Source organism: Vigna unguiculata, chromosome 4 (genome assembly GCF_037176805.1).
Source record: "Vigna unguiculata cultivar grain cowpea cultivar isolate G323 ecotype 2 chromosome 4, ASM3717680v1, whole genome shotgun sequence".
Taxonomy (NCBI): domain Eukaryota; kingdom Viridiplantae; phylum Streptophyta; class Magnoliopsida; order Fabales; family Fabaceae; genus Vigna; species Vigna unguiculata.
Genome location: NC_140795.1, coordinates 16,294,702 through 16,313,109, shown reverse-complemented (window position 1 = coordinate 16,313,109; position 18,408 = coordinate 16,294,702). Strand labels below are relative to the sequence as shown.

At 39.4% G+C, this 18,408-nt stretch overlaps 2 protein-coding genes across 2 annotated transcripts; both read right to left on the bottom strand.

Annotated features, from left to right (window-relative positions):
• Positions 1 to 3,177: 3,177 nt before the first annotated feature.
• Positions 3,178 to 4,097, bottom strand: LOC146886859 (uncharacterized). The gene is made up of 2 exons (XM_085671904.1): positions 3,782 to 4,097; positions 3,178 to 3,395 (listed from the first exon to the last, which is right to left on the bottom strand). Exons 1-2 carry the CDS (start codon positions 4,095 to 4,097, stop codon positions 3,178 to 3,180), a joined length of 534 nt encoding a protein of 177 aa, XP_085528030.1.
• An 831-nt stretch (positions 4,098 to 4,928) lies between these two features.
• On the bottom strand, positions 4,929 to 6,467 carry LOC146886858 (uncharacterized). Its single transcript, XM_085671903.1, has 3 exons — positions 6,135 to 6,467; positions 5,816 to 6,020; positions 4,929 to 5,752 (listed from the first exon to the last, which is right to left on the bottom strand). Exons 1-3 carry the CDS (start codon positions 6,465 to 6,467, stop codon positions 4,929 to 4,931), a joined length of 1,362 nt encoding a protein of 453 aa, XP_085528029.1.
• Between the last annotated feature and the right edge of the window lie 11,941 nt (positions 6,468 to 18,408).

Sequence of the window (18,408 nt, the reverse complement as noted above, 5' to 3'; positions counted from 1 at the left end):
CTGTCCAATTTCCAATTCTGCCCTTCTCATTTAACCATATTTGCAGTTTTGACCAGAGTTGACTGCTGACTTTGACCAATTGACCAGAGTTGACCAGTTTTGACCATTTCAGTGTCCATTGAGAGACTGCCACGTGTCAGCTCTTCCAAATCAGATTTCTCTCTCCTTCCTTAGGGTTTGTTCCTCCTTTGACGGCTGAAACGTGATGGTGGTAGGCTTCTTCTTCTTCTCCGGCGACGCTACTCTCGTACTGCTACTGTTCATGGTGGCTGCGGCAAAGCTCGCGGTGAGGCAGATGGTGTGCGCTGCTGCGGTGAAGGTGGCCGACGAGGAGATGGCGGCGGCGGCTGCCATGGTGGGTGGAAGGGAAATTAGGGTTAGGGTTTCATGTGTGAGATGGAGGAGATGATGACGTGGCAAGATCTGAGCGGTCAATTTGGTGAGTGGAGGATTATGACACGTGGCGGCTTATGGTTGGCTAATTTTAAAAGGTGGGGATTGCCACATGGCATGATCTGGTTGAGTGGAGTTTAAATGGTAGGAGGGGTGCAACTTAGTGAAAACTGGGGGTGCAGAACAGGTTTTTGTGGTCCACTTAAGGGAGGAGTGTGCAAATAAAATCTGGGGGTGCATTTAGCTCCTGATTTATTCTTTTCCAGAATTTCTTGATTTTGGACTTATTTTGTAACTTTGAATATTTCAAAATCACACTATTAATTGACCAAAAATAAATTCCAGTTGCATTAACAAACGTTAAAATATCCAATAATATTTTATGCAACGAAAATCAATTTTTACGCCACTTTTACCAAACTTACTCAATAAATCCAATAATCACAAATCCTAATTAAATGAATCTTTAAGCACAGAAAATTCAATTAAATCCCCAAATTTAAATATTAAATGAGGGCAAAAATTTGAACTCATCAATCATCCATCCATCCCTGGACTTAAACTTCCATCTCTCGACTAAGCATTCTAGTTCATCTCGCTTAGGCTAGGTGACCTCGCCTGAGTGAGCACCATACACAAAACCAACCACGAACCCTCACTTAGGCGAGTTACACTCGTCTGGGCGAGATCACGTTTCGCCCAAGAATCTCATCTCTCACTTGGGCTGCGAGTTAAACCACCATCAGAAGGTTCTTCGAACTCTCGCTTAGGCGAGAGACTCTCGCCTGAGCGAGACACACTTTCGCCCAAACAACAAATCCCGCCTGCACGAGATGCGCAACCAACACACTCAAGACACATACGGGTTCTCGCTTAGGCAAGACACACTCACCTAAGCGAGATGGTCTGTCGCCCAAGACCAAATCACGTCGCCTAAGCAAAATGCTCGAGAAGAAAGAGGTTTATGAGTCCCTACATATTTTTCCTAGGCTCGCCTGAGCGAGACATGCAGACTCTGGCACTGTTTCACGCACACAACAACAACAATCGCACCCAAAATATACTCCAATTTCATACCATTTCATTCAACACAATCTCATTAAACATAAGCGCATAATTGGACACAAAAATAGGCCCCCAACAACCCAACTTTGCATAATCACAGAATATACAGTGCATAACCCCATTATATTCATGCTTGTAGGCCAAAATTCAATAAAATAGTACCAAAACCCATAACCCCTAATTCCCTCATGTGCAACACGAAATTCAGAACATATTTTCATCAAAGGTCATGCAGGACAATACGATAAACATAGAAATTCGGCTCAGCTCCCCTAACCTGGATCTTTTGGCTTAGTAGTGAATTACTTGAAGCTTCCAAAAAAAACACCAACAACATCCTTCTCTGCCTATCCCTCAATTGAGTCCCAAAACTCCCTCAATATGCCAATACCCTAAAACTCGTGCTCTCAGTTCATGCAAACAGTCCAGCTTGCCAAAACCCTCAATTTTCCCCCAATTTGCCCTTTTATATGAACCTTTAATGTGGTTAAATAAAAAGGAACGAAAATTGGTTTTTATTTCTATTCAAGGCCTATTACTTGATGGTTTCTCAGCCCTTTTGGATGCCCCCTTCTACTAAGGTCTTCTTCACCTATTCATATTCAGCCACCCCATTTATTAACAAAAAGTGAGTTTAAAATTAAGTCCACCAAGGTTCGAACCCACCCCATGCTAACACCAAATCAACACAAAATCATTAGGCCAACTCATGTTTTGCTAACACGTACCATTCAAGCATTATAATACGTGAGCCCTACTCCAACATAATACTAAAACAATAGAAATTAAATAACACACAATTCGACACACATAGGACTCAAACACAAGTCCTCACACACAATAAAGTACTCTCAACCATTTAAGCTAGTAATTTTCCACGTCATACTCATTAGAATTTAATGTCATAAATACACTATCTCCCCGCATTTATTAATTAATTAATTATTTAATTAATTAAATTCCCCGGATCTTACATTCCTCCCACCTTGAAATTTTTTTGTCCTCGAAAAAGAGAACTTACCAGCAAACAGGTGAGGATACGAATTCCTCATGAGGTTCTCCATCTCCCAAGTCATCTCTTGGGTTGCCTCATCCCATAGAACCTTCATAGTCCGAATCTCCTTCCCTCTGAGCTGTTTGACTTGAGAATCCAGAATTCTCACCAGTCAGATCCTCGCGCACCTGAACATCGTCCTATTCCAGCACATGAGTAGGATCTACCACGTACTTCCTCAGCTGTGATACATGGAAGACGTTGTGCAGTTTTGCCAGGTGAGGTGGCAAGGCAATCTCACAAGCTGCTGGTCTGATCCTCCTCGTAATTTGGTAAGGCCCGATGAATCTAGGAGTCAGCTTCCTCGACTTGAGAGCTCTCCCAATACCTGTTGTTGGGGTAACCCGGAGGAATACATGATCACCCGCCTCAAATTCGAGTGGCCTCCTCCTCTTATCTGCATAAGACTTTTGTCGACTCTAAGTCGCACGCATACGGTCCTATATCACCTTCACTTTTTCAGTGGTTTGCTACAAGAACTTTGGCCCAAGCACCACTGACTCCCCATCTTGCTGCCAACACAATGGAGTCATGCATCTCCTACCTTACAATGCCTCGTATGGTGCCATCCCGATGCTGGAATGGTAGCTATTATTGTACGTGAACTCCACCAATGGCAACATGTCACTCCACGTACCCAAGTGATCTAACACACAAGTCCTCAGCTAGTCTTCCAACGATTGTATGGTTCTCTCAGACTGCCCATCCGTCTGAGGGTGATATGCTGAGCTCATTCTCAGCTGGGTACCCAAGGCATTCTGCAGTGATTTCCAAAATCCCGATGTGAACCTTGGGTCTCTATCCGACACAATACTCGCAAGCACTCCATATAGTCTGACCACTTCTCGGACATATAGACTGCCAACTTGTCCATAGACATCTTCTGATTAATCGGTAGGAAGTGCGCACACTTCGTCAGTCTGTCTACAATAACCTAGATCGAGTCATGTCCTCTCACAGACCGCAGCAAGTGCGTGACAAAATCCATGGAAATGTTGTCCCATTTCCACTGGGAAATATCAAGAGGCTCCAACGTGCCACCCAGCCTCTGGTGCTCAATCTTCGCCTTCTAGCATACTAAACAAGAAGCGACATAGTTGGCCACATCAGTCTTCATACCCGTCCACCAGAAGGTTGCTTTCAAGTCCTTGTACATCTTAGTCATACTTGGATGTATGCTAAGACGACTCTTATGCCCTTCATCCAAGAGCATCTTCCTCAAGACCCGACTGTGAGGTACACACACTCTCTCCCTGAATCTCAAGATACCATCTCTGCCCATCCTGAAGTCTTTTCTCGTCTCGGTGCCCAACTCATTCACTATTTGTTGCAGTTCTTGATCTTTAACATGTTCCTCTCTAACCTCATCTAAGAACTCATTAGTGATCTGCAACATGTTGCACCGTATATGATCAGCACCTGTGTATAGATTCAAGTTCATATCTCGCAGTTTCTCGATAAGCTCCAACTCCTTCATCATCATAGCAGACATATGAGCTCTTTTCCTACTCAAGGCATCAACAACTACATTGGCTTTACCTGGATGGTATAGAAGCTCAAAATCATAATCTTTCAAGTACTCCATCTAACGCCTTTGTCTCATATTCAGATCTTTCTGATCAAATAAGTACTTCAAACTTTTATGATCATTGAACACTTGGAATTGTGAACCGTACAAGTAGTGCCTCCACGTTTTGAGAGCAAAAACTACCGCAGCCAATTCCAAATCATGTGTAGGGTAGTTCTTCTCGTGTACCTTCAACTGGCGAGATGCATAAGCAACAGGTCGTTTCTCCTGCATCAACACACACCCCAAGCCCTGGTATGAAGCATCACAGTACACCTCTAACGTCTTGGTTGTGTCTGGGATAACTAATATAGGTACAGTGGTCAATCTCCTCTTCATATCCTCAAAATAGAATTCACACTCGTTTGTCCAAGAGAAACGCTGGTCCTTCCTGGTGAGTTTAGTCAATGGACTCACCATCTTGGAGAACCCTTCCACAAAGCGCTTGTAATAACCTGCCAGGCCCAAGAAGCTCCTCACCTCAGTTACGGTCTGTGAACTTTCCCACTTCACCACCGTTTTAATCTTCGTTGGGTCCACTGCAATTCCTTGAGCTGAGATTACATGACCCAAAAATTGTACCTCCTTCAGCCAAAACTCACACTTCGACAGTTTCCCATACAATTTTATGCTCTCTGAGTACCTCCAATACCACTCGTAGATGATCTGCATGTTCTTCTCTACTCTCAGAATATATTAGTATGTCATCAATGAATACAACGACAAACTGATCCAGATACGACCGAAATATCCTATTCATGTAGTCCATGAATATAGCAGGTGCATTCGTCACCCCAAACGGCACACCACATACTCATAGTGACCGTAGCGAGACCTGAATGTTGTCTTCTACACATCCTCTGGTTTGACTAAGATTTGATGATATCCATACTGTAAGTCAAACTTAGAGAACATAGTTGCTCCCCTCAATTGATCCAAGAAATTGTTAATTCTGGGCAATGGGTACTTATTCTTTATAGTCAGCTTATTCAACTGACGATAATTTACACATAATCTGGAACTGTCGTCCTTCTTTTTCACTAGCAACACCGGTGCTCCCCATGGTAATGCACTCGGTCGGATAAACTTCTTCTCAAGCAGATCCTGAATCTGCTTCTTTAACTCTGTTAATTCAGCTGGCGCCATCCGATACGGTGCCATAGATACTGGGCCAGCCACATGGATGAGCTCAATGGTGAAATCCACATCCCTGCTGGGTGGTAATTCTGGGATTTCATCAAGGAAGACATCTGCGTATTCATCGACCACTAGAATCATACTAAGCTTCTCTGTAGTACTCTTCTTCTCCGTTTGAGCTACTATCATAAAACATCTAGCTCCCTCTTCAATCCCCTTCTCTGCTTGGTTGGATGATATCAATTCCAGTCCTTCTACATCTGGGAATACCACCCTGCGTTGCCCGCAATCGATTACCACATGGTTGTTGGCCAACCAATCCATACCCAGAATCACGTCCAACCGTTCCATGGGTAAACAAATGAGATTCACCTTGAACCTACGGCCTGCCACCTCCATATGGCATCCCACACAAATAAACGTGGTGGATACCTCTCCAGACATTGGTGTCGCAACTATTAACTCACACGCCAGCTCTCGCATCACTAGACCGAGCCTCCTTACACATTCATTGGATACGAATGAATGGGTAGCTCCTGAGTCATTCAACACAACAACCTCATGATCAAAGAACAAACAAGTAGTATGTACTAAGTTACCTGACTGGGCTACCTCGGTAGTCGTCAAGGCGAATACACGACCTGGGGCTCTAGGTCGATCCCCGACTAGTTTCTTCGCTGGTGCACCTCCAGCCGGTTTCTTATTCGGACAGTGACGTGTGAAATGGCCCGTCTGATCACAAACGTAGCACTTGCCAATGCTACCACCACCACTAGAGCTGCCTGAGGGTTTTGGACAATCCCTCTGAATATGCTCCCAACCACAATTGTAGCACTGTAGTTTCTTAACCGAACTCTATGGTCTATCATACGACTTCTTCTGCTACCATGAATCAGAGGTATTCTTCTAAGGTCGAGCCCTTCTGCTGGGCCCCATCTCCAGCTGCTCTACGGCCTTGGCCTGCTCTACCAAGACTGGAAACTCCCTGATCCGGAGAGGTACAATAAAACGGCGCAGCTCGTGTTTCAGCCCGCCCTCATATTTTCTGCATCTCCACTCCTCGGTGATGGTGGGCGAGTAGAACTTGGCCAAATACTCAAATATGTTTGTGTATGCCTGCACAGTCAGGTTCCCCTGCTGGAACGTGAGGAATTTAGCCTCTCTCTCGAGCCTGGCACTGTCTGGAAAATACTTCTCCAGAAATCTCGCCCTAAAGGAAGTCCAGGTAACCTCCTCGCCCCGGGTCTGCATGAGCTGCTACATGCCTGCCCACCAGTATTCTACGTCAACTACCAGCAGGAATGAGACAAATGCGAGCTTCTGAGCATTTGTGCAATCGATCACTCTGTAGATTTTCTCACACTCTCTAAGCCAAGCACTAGGCTCATCTGGAGTGGATTTGCCCATGAATTTTAAGGGCTTATGCCTCATAAAGTCCTCCATCAACACCGGGCGTGTGGGTGCTACCATGGCTCTAGGTTGCGCTGCAATGGGCTGCATCGCATCTACGCAATCTCATCAGCCCCAGCATTATTCCTCCTCCGCCTATTTGCCATAGCCCGTGCACACCATATATAATTGTTCACATCAAACACCTTTGGTTAAGACTTTATACCAAAAGTTAGATAACAAACAATGATCAAAATGATCTCACAAGCACACACGGTAAGCTCACTCCCCATAGACCCCAAAATCTTTTGAAAACCATTCCTCTAATACCAAATGTAACATCCCGTCAGGATATTACAAATTTTAATAAAATAAAGAAAAGAGAATAATTACACAACATTTAATAATACCTCATTTCCCAAAACACGGAAAATTTAAACTTTTATATATTCAAAAGATAAAACTAAATCCGTAATTATAAAAGTGGAATAATCCAAAATTATCTCAAAAGAGTCTACAACTTAATTCGAATAACAAAAAATCCCCTCTCCGCAGCTAAGCATCACCAGCTCCACCTGCAATATCATCTGCTCACGTGTATCGCGTACACGATCATCACCAAACACAAGCAGATAGGGTGAGCTAAAATCATAACACATAAACATACACCAAGCATATATGTATATATAATAAAACACATCAAGATCAAATATCCTCTTTTATTCCGCATGACCACCACCATGCATGATATCACTTCATTGACGAGGAACCTCCTCCTTATTCGTCACATGGCCACAACCATGTAACATCAACAGACATCAAGGAAATCATCGTTACCTCTCTTCTACATGGCCACAACCATGGAGTACCGATGCACATCAAGGAGACTCATTCCAGTTTTTCCCACATGGCCAAAACCATGCTAGCAATGTTCTACATCTTCCAGTGAGTATCTCAAGGCGCCTTGCTGCCACATCTATCGGCCACAACCGATAGAGCACGTGCCGAAACCATGCTACAGATCACACACCGTAACGCCAGGTGGAGTTCCCAATTACGAACATAATCCGCAATGTCCCAGGACAACAAAACTCGTCAGTGAATCACTGAGGAGGCCAATCCCTCTGGACCCATCCATACTGGCCACAACCAGCACACTCACACCGGCAACACTCGCTAACCCGAGCCACAACTCAAAGGTTCCTCATGTTCATCCGCTATCCCGAGCCATAACTCAAGGGAAGTCATTACGGGCCACAACCCATAGAATGCCACGTGCTTAACCCCTATCCTGAGCCACAACTCTAGGATACGTTCCGGGCCACAACCCATGGAACACCAGTAAGCTCACCATCGAGATACCTTAGAAGCCTTATAGATCACGCATCACCATTCAGACTTCAATCCATCCAATACTGTAAAATTTATTACTTTTAAACCTATCATCCATCCATCCCTGGACTTAAACTTCCATCTCTGCCTAAGCATTCCAGTTCATCTTGTTTAGGCTAGGTGACCTCGCTTGAGCGAGCACCATACACAAAACCAACCACGAACCCTCGCTTAGGCGAGTTACACTCGCCTGGGCGAGATCACGTTTCGCCCAAGAATCTCATCTCTCGCTTGGGCTGCGAGTTAAACCACCATCAAAAGGTTCTTCGAACTCTCGCTTACGCGAGAGACTCTCGCCTGACCGAGACGAACTTTCGCCTAAACAACAAACCCCGCCTACGCAAGATGCACAACGAACACACTCAAGACACACACGAGTTCTCGCTTAGACGGGTCACACTCGCCTAAGGGAGATGGTCTGTCGCCCAAGACCAAATCACCTCGCCTGAGTGAAATGCTCGAGCAGAAAGAGGTGTATGAGTCCCTACATATTTTGCTTAGGCGTGCCTGGCTCGCTTGAGCGAGTCATGCAGACTCTAGCACTGTTTCACGCACACAACAGCAACAATCACACCCAAAATATACTCCAATTTCATACCATTTCATTCAACACAATCTCATTAGACATAAGTGCATAATTGGACACGAAAATAGGCCTCCAACAACCCAACTTTGCATAATCACATAATATACAGTTCATAACCCATTATATTCATGCTTTTAGGCCAAAATTCAATAAAATAGTACCAAAACCCATAACCCCTAATTCCCTCATGTGCAGCACGAAATTCAGAACATATTTTCATCAAAGGTCATGTAGGACAATACGATAAACACAAAAATTCGGCTCAGCTCCCCTAACCTGGATCTTTTGGCTTAGTAGTGAAAAATTGGTGTTTATTTATATTCAAGGCCGATTACTTGATGGTTTTTCAGCCCCCTTCTGCTAAGGTCTTCTTCACCTATTCATATTCAGCCACCCCATTTATTAACAAAAAAGTGAGTTTAAAATTGAGTCCACCAAGGTTCAAACCCACCCCATGCTAACGCCAAATCAACACCAAACCATCAAGCCAACTCATGTTTCTTGCTAACACGTACCATTCAAGCATTATAATACGCGAGACCTACTCCAACATAATACTAAAATAATAGAAATTAAATAACACACAATTCGACACACATAGGACTCGAACCTAAGTCCTCACACACAATAAAGTACTCTCAACCATTTGAGCTAGTACTTTTCCACGTTATACTCATTAGAATTTAATGTTATAAATACACTACCTCCCCGCATTTATTAATTAATTATTTATTTAATTAATTAAATTTCGCGGATCTTACACCTGCAACGCACCTGGACCAGAACACCTCCATTGCAGCAGCGAGAGCAAAACGCAACTGAACTAACACCACCACGCCGGAGCAGTCACCATTGCAGCAACCACAAGCCTCCATGAAACCTTCCCAAAGCCAAAGTGTGAGAGAAACCCTAATTCTGGAGAGAGAAGATCTGCCACGTGTCAGTCTCTTAATGGACACTGAAATGGTCAAAGCTGGTCAAAGTGGTCAAATCTGGTCATAGACTGGTCAAAGAAGAGAGGTTTAATTGCAAATATTGATATTTTTGGATGTCTCTACAAATTTGGACTACATAATTAAAAGTGGCTTATTGAGAAATATAATGAAATATTATTTGTTAATAATTTATTAGATATCTTTAAATAATTAATTTATTTAATTATATCATAAATTATTAACCAACTATATTTGTCAAATAGTCTATATCTCTCCAAATATCTTTGAATATTTATCTTTATCTTTATTTTAAAAGATATTTGAGAGGTTTTAGCAACCGAAAAGCCTAGTCCAAGTTCTATATAAAGAGACCAAGGGAGAAGCAAAAAGAGCAAGCTCGGGACTTCGGAGTTCAGGAACCCTTTAGGGGGGAGCCTAATTTCGTTTCATTTCTCTCTCTTTTCTTCTCTCTATTCTTCTTCTATTTTTATTTTGCATTCATGAGTTCTAAACTTTTTGGGTTGATTCCATTGTAATTTCTTAATTGGATTCTGAGGTTAGATCAATTAATTTCTTTGTTCTTTTTATTATTGTTGAGGTTTTCATTCTTCTATGTCTTTTATCTTTAAATCACGTAAGAAGTAATGATTTTAAATCTATATGCATGTTGGTCATATGAGTTCAAGGGTTTTTAAATTGAATTGAGACTTTACTTTGATTTTATTTAGAAACTTTCATATGATTAAATGAGTTTTTACCAATAATTGAGACTTACTTTGGTTAAAGGTATTTACTCTAACTAAAATTAATTGAGACTTTACTTTGATTAATTAAGCTTTTTATTTGGTGAGGAGATAAAAGAATAGACATGATAAGGCATAGTAAATTTGATTGAGACTGTACTTTGGTTGAATTTACTGTGGATAATCTAAAAGTTCTCACTTTTAATTAAGACTGTACTTTGGTTAAAAGTGAGAACGCCAACAAATTAATTGAGACTTTACATTGATTAATTTGTAAATCTATAACAATAATTAATTGAGCAATAATCTTTAGATAACCGATGATAAATCTATTTTGAAAAAGCAATGGAATCAATCTATTTTCTTCCATATTGTTTTTATTTCTTTTTATCTTTTAAATTTTATTTCTATCTTTGTTTATCTTAATCCCCTATATTTTTTTTTATTTTATTTGACTAACTCATTTGTATAGATTTTATAAGAACTAACTTGTTAAAAATCAATTCTGTGTTCGTTGGAAGACGACTTAGGGTTAACTTTACCCTTTCTATTTTCTTAACTACTATCTTAGCAATACTGAAGTTGCTATAGTTTAGTAGTATTAATTTGATCGCGTCAACGACAGCGTTATCAAATTTGGCGTCGTTGTCGGGGAATACGGTTAGAATTTTTATCATTTTAGTTCTTTTTTTATTTTTTATTTTTTTTAATTTTTGTTTATCACTAACATTTTTTTTTCTCAATTTTTTTTCTAACATTTATTTAATTTTCTTTTGTTATTTAATTTTATATTTTTTTTAGTTTATTTTTTTTTAAGCATAATTTTTGTTTGAGGATTTTTGTTGGGAAATTTGTGAAACTAGTTGGGAAACACTTTGGCTAAGGAAAGACAAGGTACTTAAGTTGTCCATTGAGACACACCTTTCTTTCTTGGAAGTCTACTCAACAAGCTTTCAACTTATTTCTTTTCAGAAAACCTCTTTCAAAAATGCAAAATAATTTTTCATACGAAAGTAATCAACATTGTAGTTTTCAAATTGATTACAATTGCTATCCACAACAACCACGTGATTTTCAGCAACAAATTGTCACACCTACTTTTACACCTGATATAAGTGGGTTAACTTTACGATAGTTTAATGATCTATATCCTAGATCATCGTTTTTGGGATATGAGCAACAACCATATTCTGAGTGTCCACCTCAGCAACCATATGTTCCAAATAGTTTTCAGCAACAATATGTACCACCACAGCAAGTTGAAGCAACCAATGGACCATCCTACAGGGAAGTTATGATATTAATGGGTGAAGTTATAGAGAAATTAGAATCCATGGATGAAAGGTTGCGAGTTGATCAAAGATGCAGAAATATTGAGCAAGAGTGGTACGAAAATAAGCAAATATTGTTTGTTATGTTGAGGGATGCAAGTAAGAACAACTTAATAGAATTACTTGTAATTGTTAATATAACCCATCAACCCCATCAAAGATTTCCTGAAAATCTAGATTTTAGCGAACTTCGTCAGGAAATCAAAGATATGCTTTTGAAGTTGGCCATCAGATCTGAACAAATGTCTGAAGATTTGAGTCAGCTAATGAATGATATGGTTAGAAAGGTCAATTTGGAAGATATGATGAAAATGATGACTGAAATGATGAAGATGAATCAGAAAGATCATAAAGAGATGATGAATGCCGCCACACAAAGGTTGTAGAGTCAGTCTAAAAAACCAATGGCGGAGTCACATCACATTGATATATCTACTGATGGATATAATAGTTGTCATAGTAATATGTCTACTAATGGACATCTTAAGGATGTTGCTGAAGTTGATGAAGAAATTGAAGATTCTCACACTAACATATCTACTGATGGATATGTTGATAATGCTCAATGTGAATATAAAGTTTTATCTATTGATGATATTTTTGAAGAGCAAAGTTATTAGGACAATACAATAGAGGAACCAAGTGCAGTTGAAGAGCCAACAATATTCGAAGATGCAGCTGAAGCATCTACTATTGTAACTGACTTGGTTAATGATGAAGCAACAAAGTCAACAACACCAGGTGAAAATTTTTGCTCACAAGATGAGATTACAAGGATTATTGATGATCTGGTTAACCATCCGAATGCACCTGATGATGCTCAAATTGAGTTGAAGCCACACACTCCACACATCAAGTTTGTTGATATGAATGATGCAAATAAGTTTTCAGTGGTTATCTTTGTTGACATGGCTGCAGAAAAAGAAGAAAGGTTGCTGCAACAGGTAAAAAGCTTAGATTCAAATTCTTTTGAAATCATTGTTGATAGAAAAGTTAAATTGCATGCATATTTGTTTTTTGTTTTTAATTTTAGTGAAAAATTTAAAAAAATTTCAAAAATATGTGTTTTAGTTTTGAAGGACAGGCCGGTCGACCTTGATGGACCGAGCAGGCCCAACGATCCAAATAGGCTAAGTCAACTCGACAACCCAGACAGGCTGAGTCGACCCGACGACTCAGATAGGTCGTGCTACATGACCCATATGGACCAGGCAGGCTCAATGACTCGAACGAGCCAAGCGGGCCCAAAGACCCGGATGGGCTAGACTGGGCTAGCCTAACAACTCGGACGAGTCGTGTCCGACGATCGTGATGGGCCAAGCAAGCCCGACAACCAAGACCGGCTCAGTCGTGTTAGCCTTAAGGACACAAGTTTTAAAAATTCAATTTAAATTTCTTTTATAAAAAATGGATTATGGATTTTGAACTTGATCCAAATATTTGGAATAAATATAAATCTTGATCCAAATATTTGGATCTGGATTTTAAAAAAATCAAAACTAGTTTTGCTAAAAAAATGGATTTGGATCGAAAATTTGATCCAATTATTTGGATCTAAAACTGATATGGATTAGATCATTAAAAATTCAATCCATGACCACCCTTACTTCAAACCACGAGAAAAGAAATTAACTCAACTTCCCCTACCTGGAGTGCTTCTTTCACTTTGTGTTTCTCCCTCCCGTAGCCTCCAACTCTCGTTCTCTAATTCTAGTTTCTCTCCCGTTTTCCCCAAAACCCTAACCCTTTTAATGTGAATACGTAACATGGCCCTCATTATTTCTTTCGTAATCGTTTCTGTTAAAATCCTAATAGCTAACTCTAAAATCTTTATCTATAAATTATATTGCTGCAACAATTTTTCTAAGCTAAATAATTTGATTATTGGATTAGATTCTACAAAAAAAAAATTAAAAGAACATGAACTTTCGTGATCCACAGAATTGGAGAGTGAAAACACAAAACTATGTGGGCCCCACCATTAAAGGAGAAAGAGAAAAATCCATATACGTAGTAGGAAATAAAATCCAATAATATTATCTAAGCCGGGTTTAAGACGTACCTCCACACCTCAAACACATTCTCCAACCAACAAGCCAATTACTTTCTCATGATTTCAAACACTCTTTTTCATAAATGATAATTAAATTAAATACTTAAATTAAATAAACACTAACTTAACTCATTTAAACAAAATAAATACAATAATAACTTAAATCACTCAAATAATAAATATTCCATATTTCATAATTCATAATTAAATAAAATAATTAATTTAAATAAATCAATAATCTTGGTCTAGTCATAAATTTTCCCATGTGTTTCTCTTTATTCTAAATTTTTCTCGGGTCTTACAAGTATATTTTTAGATCTTGCTAAAATTGATATTATTTCACAATTACCTTACCCCTCTTCTATGAAAGAGGTTCAATATGTTCTTGGACATGTAGGATTTTACAAGAGGTTTATACAGGACTTTAGCAAGATATTTAATCCTCTCTCTAACTTGCTGCAAAAGGACGTTACATTTGACTTCAAAGAGAAGTGCAAAGATGCTTTAGATACTTTGAAAAAGGCACTCACCACCACTCATATCATCTAGCCCCCTGATTGGACATTACCATTTGAGTTTACATGTGATGCATCAACATTTACAGTGGGAGTGTTGCTTACACAAAGAGATGGGAAGCTACCACATGTCATATATTATGCTTCTAAGACATTGGACACAGCGCAAGATAAATACATCATAACTGAGAAGGAATTACTAATTGTCGTGTTTGCCTTGGATAAATTCATATCATACTTACTTGGATCCAAGGTAGTTGTTTATACTAATCATGTTGCATTGAAATTCCTTCTGAAGAAAGTAGATTCCAAGCCAAGGTTGATTAAATGGATGTTATTGCTCCAAGAGTTTGATATTGAGATTTGAGATAAAAGTGGGGCACGCAACATAGTAGCTGACCATCTTAGCAAGATTGAAAAGGAATAAGATGACATTCCTATCCAAGATGACTTCCATGATAAAGTCCTACTAGTTTTGACTATTGTTAAAGGTATGTTTCGTGAACCTTGGTTTGCTTATATTGTTAACTATTTAGTTGTTTCTACCATTTCCCCTTCCTTCTCCAAATCTGAACGTGCCAAGGTAAAAAGTGAGGCAAAGTATTATGTATAGGAAGAACCAATATTATGGCACATTGGTAGTGATCAAGTCATAAGGAGGTGTGTTTTAGATACCAAGATATCTTATGTGCTTGAGTTCTATCATTCATCACCTTTTGATGGACATTATGGCACACAAAGGACAAGTAAGACGCTTGAAGGGCGTATCAAAATTATGAGCAGTGTCAAAGAGCAACCAAATCCATTACAAGAAGGGATGAGATGCCTCAACAACCTATGTTATATTGTATGGTTTTTGATGTTTAGGGTATTGATTTTATGGATCATTTTCCTCCTTCTTCTGAATTTTCTTATATTTGACTTGTTTGTAAACTATGTCTTGAAGTGGGTGGAAGTCATAGCTACAAGGACTATTGATGCATGAGTTGTCATGAGTTTTGTTAGGTCTAACATTTTCTGTAGGTTTGGGACACCACAAGCCATCATCAATGACCAAGGGACCCACTTTTGTAATAAGCTGCTTAAGACATGGTTTAAGAAATACGGGGTGACACATCACATTACTACACCATATCACCCCAAACTAATGGACAAGTAGAGCTCTCTAACAAATAGATCAAGAAAATCTTGTAGAAATTGGTAAAGCCTAGCAAAAAGGAGTGGACCACAAGATTGGATGATGCACGTTGGGCACATAGGTGTTTACAAAGCACCTATAGGCATGTCACCTTTTAGGGTTGTTTTTTGAAAGGCTTGCCATCTACTTGTAGAGATTGAACATTAGGCTTATTGAGTCGTGAAAGCTTGCAACTTGGACTTGGAAGAAGTAGGAAAAGAATGAATACTCCAGTTACAAGAACTAAAGGAAATTAGGCTCAAAGCCTATGAAAACTCAAAGTTCTACCAGGAGAAAACCAAGAAATTCCATGACCAAAAACTTATAGCTAGAAAGGATTTCCAAGAACGGCGCAAAGGTGTTATTGTATAAATCCAAGCTAGGTCACATGAGTGGTAAGTTGCGCTCCACATGGAAAGGACCATTCATTGTTACACAAGTATTTCCTTATGGAGCGGTGGACATCAAGGAAGAATCCTCAGAAAGAATTTTGAAAGTTAATGGACATCATGTTCAGATATTTAATAAAAATCAAGATATATTAAACAAGACGATGGATGGAATGAACTTGACTTCTCCCGTATACCTTCCGCCTTAAGGAGGTAAGTACCCTTCATACTATTCCTTTGCATTCTATATATATTGAATACATTGAGGGGGTGTGGGAAAATAATTTATTTTGTTCCATATTTTGGCTTTTGTTTTTGTTTTCTGTTTGTTTTGTTTGCATTGTTTTTCCCTTTCTTAAAAAAAAAGAGAAAAAGTTTCCCTACTTTTAATAAACATATTTGCATGAATTTTAGGATTTGCTTCTGTTACTGGGATGGTCATAATTCTAAAAAAAATAAGTTATGTTGATGGATTGTTTATATGATTTGCTAATTGAGTTTATTTGAAATATCTTGACTAAATTTTTGAAAAAGTGTTTTGATCTTGTGAGTTTGGAGCTTTAATTTTTAAAATATATAAAATAGTAACCAAACTCATCCTTTTGTTCTCTGACTTTGGTTTTTCACGAGAATGAAGATGGTGATGTTTTAGTTCTTTGAGAAACAAATTTGATTGTAAAAATCTATTGACTGATGAAGTTGTTAGCAACTTTTTGTCTTGGCGATCAATTTAGAATTTTAACCTAAAATTACTTCACATTGATTTCTTGTTGGAGATTATTTTTCAACCTCTATTATCCACCTGGACAACTAATCATACCTTGGAAAGAATTATTTTGAAAATATATGACAGATTATGTTTTGATTTATTCATAAAATTTAGTAATTTATGCTAGCAGGAATTTGTTACTTAAAGCATTGAGCTTGTGACTTAAATTCTCAACTTATAACCGCACCAATTTTGTGGCAAGCTCCTAGCGTACACCTTGTAAGGCCCAATTATTTTGCCCCAAAGGGTTTGTCTTAAATCAGATGGGCCTAAAGGCTAGCCCATAGGGTGCCAAAGACCCTAAAGTAGCCAAAACCCTCTCTTTTTGCTCTCAATTTGCCAACACCCACCTTACACTCTCCTTTGAAATATTTTCAGAAGCTCTGCTAGGGTTTGAGTGAGCTCCCCTATTTTCCCCTCCGTTGAACGTTTCCTTCCAAGTAAGCTGAGCTCCCTGCATTCCCTTCTTTTCTTCAAGCTTTGGTTTCACGCTAGTCTCTGTCATAGCTCATTTTCGTTCATCCCTTACTATGTTTAGTTCCGTTGTGTGCTTTCGCTTTAGGTGCTAGTCTACTAAGGATCTTATTCGCTTGAGTTAGCATCTTCCAAGTAAGGGAAGCTAGGGCTTGCTTGTTTACTCTGTTTTTTCACTGTTTTCACGATTGTATGGCCGAAGTGCTACTGTTAATGTATGGATAACATGGTATTGATGTTTGGGTATGAATGTGTGGCTGTTGTAGGGAGGATAGTGGCAAGATTTTTCGTTTTCGCCCAAGCGAGCTTGTCTCGCCTAGGCGAGACTAGCAGAAACAGGTCCAGGTCCTCACTCGAGCTCTCGCTCAGGCGAAGAGCTCTCATTTTGAGCGAGGTACTATCTCGCTCAGGCGAGAGGGGCTCGCCTAAGCGAGAATCCGTGGGAACTTGAGGCGTGTCGCTACAATTGTAGCCCAGGTGAGGAACCTCACCTTTGGGCGAGGGGTGGTCTCGCTCAGGCGAAAAGGGCTTGCCTAAGCGAGAATTCGTGAAATCAGCAAGGCTCTCTATTGGCAGACTCGCCTAAGCGATGGCTCGTAGCTTGAGCAAAAGACCCATTTCGCCTAAGCGAGGGCCCATGGCTTGAGCGAGACTGATGTCGGAATTTGCTCTGTACATGTTCTTCCCTCTGTCTTTGGTTGGTGACTACTTGTATGATTGTATTACTCTGTTAAGGCATGAATTGGTTAAGTATGCATGTGTTGAGCGATTTATGGATTGGAAATAATGAGTTTGGTATGATCTTGTCATGAGACCTGTATGAGGTGATTGGTTATAAAAGTGAGATGGAATTGGTATGAGCCTGAATGTTATATTGATTTATGGAACATGTTGTTGGTATGGTTAGGGCGTAATTCCTGTTGGCAAAAAGAAGGAAGTCAAGTGATTTTGAATGATGATCAAGCACTAATGAAGACAAAGTGTTCAATTATGCAAATGTTATCTTGTAAAATAAAATAAGTGTATTGTAGAATAGTTTAATTAAACTTAGAATCAGCAGCATGGCATTCGTCTTTCTAGAAGGTTTCTTATTTTTAGAAAACTACAGTGATAATCGATTATCACTATTGATAATCGATTATCTGTGCAGAACTTGTATTTTTCGAAAACCTACTAGAATAATCGATTATCTCCTGAAATAATCGATTATCCTGTTCAAAATTTGCTTTTCAGGAAACCTACTGGAATAATCGATTATCCTTAGTGATAATCGATTATCCTTGGCAGTTGGAACATAAAGATTCAGTTTTTAACTTAAATTTCGAAAACCTACTGAAATAATCGATTATCCTTAGTAATAATCGATTATCCTTGGCAGTTGGAACATAACGGCTCAATTCTTAACCTAAATTTCGAAAACTCTATTTAAGGAACTGCAG

What these genes read in the sequence shown, in the direction of transcription:
- LOC146886859 (XM_085671904.1), bottom strand. Translation starts at nt 4,097, where the DNA reads ATGGAGTACTTGAAAGATTATGATTTTGAGCTTCTATACCATCCAGGT. An exon ending in CTTCAGGATGGGCAGAGATG is followed by an intron (nt 3,396 to 3,781) that starts GTATCTTGAGAT and finishes CCGATTAATCAG; the next exon opens with AAGATGTCTATGGACAAGTT.
- LOC146886858 (XM_085671903.1), bottom strand. Translation starts at nt 6,467, where the DNA reads ATGCAGACCCGGGGCGAGGAGGTTACCTGGACTTCCTTTAGGGCGAGA. An exon ending in AGATGGGGCCCAGCAGAAGG is followed by an intron (nt 6,021 to 6,134) that starts GCTCGACCTTAG and finishes GAGCATATTCAG; the next exon opens with AGGGATTGTCCAAAACCCTC. An exon ending in TACCGAGGTAGCCCAGTCAG is followed by an intron (nt 5,753 to 5,815) that starts GTAACTTAGTAC and finishes TGAATGACTCAG; the next exon opens with GAGCTACCCATTCATTCGTA.